This window comes from Penaeus japonicus, unplaced genomic scaffold (assembly GCF_977035675.1).
Source record: "Penaeus japonicus unplaced genomic scaffold, GWHDUDI00000001_assembly GWHDUDI00000036, whole genome shotgun sequence".
NCBI lineage: Eukaryota > Metazoa > Arthropoda > Malacostraca > Decapoda > Penaeidae > Penaeus > Penaeus japonicus.
This window is the reverse complement of record NW_028234438.1, coordinates 11,983,871-11,988,490: the sequence shown is the minus strand read 5'-3', so window position 1 is coordinate 11,988,490 and position 4,620 is coordinate 11,983,871. Positions and strand designations below refer to the sequence as shown.

The following is a 4,620-nucleotide window of genomic DNA, read 5'->3' as shown; positions in this document are numbered from 1 at the left end:
CATAAGACCGGGTAATGGGCCTTAACTAGCCTATATGGTAATGTAACTAGCCCATAAGAACAGTAACTAGCCCTAACTAGCCCATAAGAATAGTAACTAGCCCTAACTAGCCCATAAGAATAGTAACTAGCCCTAACTAGCCCATAAGAACAGTAACTAGCCCTAACTAGCCCATAAGAATAGTAACTAGCCCTAACTAGCCCATAAGAATAGTTAACCCCTAGCCAGAACTAGGCCCATAAGATACAGTAACTAGCCCCTAAACTAGCCCAATAAGAAATAGTAACTAGCCCCTAACACTAGTCCCATAAGAATAGTTAATACTAGGCCCTAACTAGCCCCCCTATAAGAACCAGTAAACTAGCCCTAACTAGCCATAAGAAATAGTTGAACTAGCCACTAACTAGCCCATAAGAATAGGATAACTAAGGCCCTAACTAGTCCCAATAAGAATAGTAAACTAGCCCTACTACGCCCATTAAGAACAGGTAAAACTAGCCCTAACTAGCCCATAAGAATAGTAACTAGCCCTAACTAGCCCATAAGAACAGTAACTAGCCCTAACTAGCCCATAAGAATAGTAATTTAGCTTACTAGCCCATAAGAGAATAGTACTAATTGCCCTCATAACTAGCCAGAGAATAAAAAGGAAAAAAGCCCCCCGCCCCCCTCACCTGACACTGGTTGATCATGGACGACCCGAGGCCGGATAATCTCAATCTTCTCCATTGCCTTCCTCCTTGGCCCACGCCTCTTGGTCTCCCGAAGGATGTTGCTCTTTTTCGAACCGAAGTTCCTGTGGTGTGTTTGTCGCGGCCGCGGCTTGGTTCGGCGGTGAAGGAAAAAGGAATGTGTTTTTTTTGTGGGATTTTTTTTTGTGTTTGAAGGAAGGTTTTGTGAAGGAAAAATCCTGGGCGTTCCCCACTCCCTCGGTATTTTTTTGTAGCCTTTTGGAGGCCCCAAGGAGACGACCGAGGGGAGAGAGGGGAGGAGAGGCCCCGACGGGCGCCGGAGGAGCAGAGGAGGGAGAGTGTCCTGCCGTTCAGGAATGAGAGGGCGAGGGTGTGGTTGGAGAGGCGGAGGAGCGCGAGGGGGGTCGGGTCTTCTTCTCCTTCGCCCTCTAGCAGGAGAAAACCGGTGGCCGAAGAAGGAAGGAGGGAGGCACGGGAAGAAAGATAGAGGAGGAAGAGGAGGGGAGGAAGAGAACGAGAGCGAAGGCGACGCAGCGAAGGAGGCACAGAGCAACGGCCCCCGTGAGAGGAAGGGACAGACATGACGCCACAGAAGGTCTTGCGGGACGCAAGTCAGAATGCAGGAGAGGAGGCCGACGCGCGAAGAGTTGTTTTTAGTTTTGTTCCTTCGCGCCCTTCGTAGGGAGAAGCATTAAAGAAAGCATTAAGAGAAAAGCTTTAGAGAAAGCATTGGAAGATGCTGGTGGCGGGGGGAGGGGCGTTATTGTTGGGGGGCGTTTCGGGGGGCGTCGTCGTTGTTGGGCCTCGTTAGAAGGGACCTGCGGGACGGGACGACGGGTGATGGCGGGCGGACACCTCGCAGCTCATGCCCTGGATCAGGGCAGGCGGCCCGGCGGCCCGCCGACGGCTGGATGCGCTTGAACTCGATGATGATCCCACGTTGTTCGCACCGCAAGGAAGCACGGGCGGGCGAATCTGGGGGTGGGAGACGGGGTGGGGCGAGAGGGGGGGGGGGGGTGTGGTGAGGGATGTAGGGGATTAGGGTGGTGGGTGGTGCGGGGATGGGGTGTGGTGTGAGGGAGAGGGATAGGGTGGTGGGGTGTGTGGTGGTGGGTTTGTGGTGTGGTGAGGGTAGGAGGGTGGTGGGGTAGGGGGGAGGAGGGGAAAATGGTACTGTGGTGAGGAGATGAGGAAGCGGGATTAGGGGTGGATGGGTGGTGGGGGGAAAGGGGGAGGGGTTTTTTGTGGTAGGAGAGGGGTGAGGGTGGTGGGGGAGGGGGGAAAGTGGTGAAGGAGAGGGGTGTGTGGTTTTGAGAGGGATAGGGGGTGTTGAGAGGGGAGAGGAGAAGGAGAGGGGGTAAGAAGAGGGGAAGGGGGGAGGAAAGGGGTAAAGAGAAAAGAAGGGAGAGGGAGATGGCGAATGGAGTTAAAGGTAGGGAGAGGGGGAGAGAAGGTAAGAAGAGAGGGAGGGGAATGGGAAGGATATAATGGAAGGGAGAGAAAAAATGAGGTAGTGGGAGGGAAGGAGGGAGTGGAGGGAAGAAAACGTTGTGGGAAGGGTATAAGGGGAGTCGTGATGCTAAAGGGGATGGAGGAGAGGGAGGAAAAGAAGAGGAGAAAAGAAGTGGTTGGTAGGAGGGAGGGATGAATGAATGGTAGGAGGCTACGGAAACTGGGGGTAATAAGAGGAGGGGAGGGGGAGAGGGGTGTGAGTGGGTGGGGGTGGGTGGGGTGGTGTCGTTCAAGGGCGGATGGGGAGATAACGGTGTCATGTTTGAGTGCAATAAAGGGGAGGGGGGGGTGTTTGTTTGATTGGCAAGCATGCATAAGAAGGAGAAAAGAAGATTAATAGGGATGGGAAGGGCAGGGGGTTAGGAGGTAGTGACGGGGGTTAAGGTTGTAGGGAGGGCTAGTGAGGTTAGTGGTGGGGTGGGGGGGGGGAGGGGGGGGGGGAGGATTAAAAGATTAGGAGATAAACGAGTTTTTGTTATTGCAGATGATTCTCCTTCTTTTTTGGCTATTTCCAATATTACCCATAATGGCATCGTTACTATCAGTACCATCATGCAGAATATCACCATAATCGTCATCATTTCAAATGACATTTTATATCCCCACTATACATACGCATAATTAATTCATATCAACATTATCATCCCTATAATCATAGCCATAAACATAAACGCAGTCGCTATCTTTAAACACCCAAACAATTAAACAAAAAATATATTACCCAAACTTATATCACTTACTGCCACTAATAAAAATTCTCCCTTTCTTGACGTGGCCCAACGGAGACTAACAACAGCAATTACGCAATCTAAAGAAAGGGCGCGAAAGGAACCTAACGACAGTACTTTGGGCAATAATGACCATTATAACGGGTGGGATGGAAAGGACCCGCCGAGCCGAGGTATTAAGCATTTAAACTGTTTGTTTGAAAGTTGGAAAGTCTTTCGGAAAAAAAAAAAAAACAAAACATGGAGACACAGCGAAGACGAAGAGGAGAGGTAGAGGGGGGACGGAGCTAGGGAGAGAGAGAGAGAGCGATGAGAGGAGATGAGAGAGATGAGTGAGCGAGAGAGAGTGAGAAGAGATGAGAGCGAGGAGGCGAGAAGGAGGAAATCACGGAGAGATGAGAGAGATGTAGATAGAGAGAGAGAAGAGAAGATGAAGAGAGAGAGGAGAGGGAGATTGATTAGAGAGAGAATACACAGAATTTGAATTAGCGGAGAGAGTGAGAGGAGCGAGAGAGAGAGGAGAGCGAGAGAGAGTGAGAGGAAGAGAATGACAGACTGACAGACAAAGAGGGAGACAAAGAGAAAGAAAGGAGAAAGAGAGACATATAGAGAAAGAAAGAGAGGGAAAAGAGGAAATTGGAAGAGAGAGTATAGAGAGGAGAAGTGGAGAAGCGAGAGAGAGAGAGAGAGAGAGAGAAAATCCGAGAGAGAGAAGTATGAGAAAGAGAGAGAGAAGTCAGAGAGGAGAGTGAAGTAGAGAGAGAGAGAAAGTAAGTAAGAGAGAGAAAGAAAAGAGGAAAAAGAGAAGAGGATTACAGACGTGTCACTCTAAGCAAGACCTCAGAGAGTCCAAGAAGAGTCTCATACCTGTACTAGCAAGATCTCCAGCAGGTACTCGTAGACCATAAACCACTGCGTCGAGACCACCTTCGTGTTCTCCTCGATGACATACTTCAAGGGCTGCCCATCGCCTCCTTCAACACCTCCTCCTCCTCCTCCTCCTCCTCCGCTTCCTCCTCCACCACCTACAGGCACAACCACCTTGTAGAACGCCATGGGAATGTACATAATGAAGGCTATGATGAAGGACAAAGCTATCCTGACGGAGGCGACGTAGTGGCTGTGGAGGTTGCGGTACTTGCGAGGGTAACAGACGGCCACGAAGCGGTCGATGCTCAGCCCGACGACGATGTACACGCTCGAGGCGATGAAGAGGCGTTGTCCCCCCCTCTCGACGGGGACCTGAAGGGCAATTAAGAAAGAAGGGAACAAGGGGTGACTATATGGACAGATTTCATTTGTGGGGAGTGGAGGAGGGGAGGGGTAGTAGGGTTGTAGATTGTTTTTCGCGGATTATGGGTGGGAATGGAGAGATGGAGGGTGGGTTTTTTTTATTGTGGATAGATGGGTGAGAGCACTGGGTGGGTGGATGGGTGGGTGGGAGGGGTTGAGTGGGTGGTGTGGATGAAATTGCTATGGGTGGAGAGAGACGGAAGAAAGGTTTGCTTGGGGGAGAGAGAGGGATAGATAGGCTAGATAGTTTAGATAGATAGATAAAGGGATGAGAGAGATAGACATAGAAAGAAAGAAAGAGATCTATATCTAAGGAGAGCGTAGAGAGAGGGACTACGCGACAGACAGAGAAAGAAAGAGATGAGAGAGAGACAGGAGAGAGACAGGGGAAGTTC

At 50.5% G+C, this 4,620-nt stretch overlaps 1 protein-coding gene across 1 annotated transcript in view; it reads right to left on the bottom strand.

The window, feature by feature from the left end:
• The window catches only part of LOC122248386 (uncharacterized), a 95,760-nt gene that overhangs the window by 31,917 nt on the left and 59,223 nt on the right, over positions 1-4,620 (bottom strand). The window contains exon 4 of the mRNA XM_086531630.1: positions 3,958-4,174. Coding sequence (XP_086387756.1) covers positions 3,958-4,174 — 217 coding nt within the window. The remainder of the gene's footprint in view (positions 1-3,957; positions 4,175-4,620) is intronic.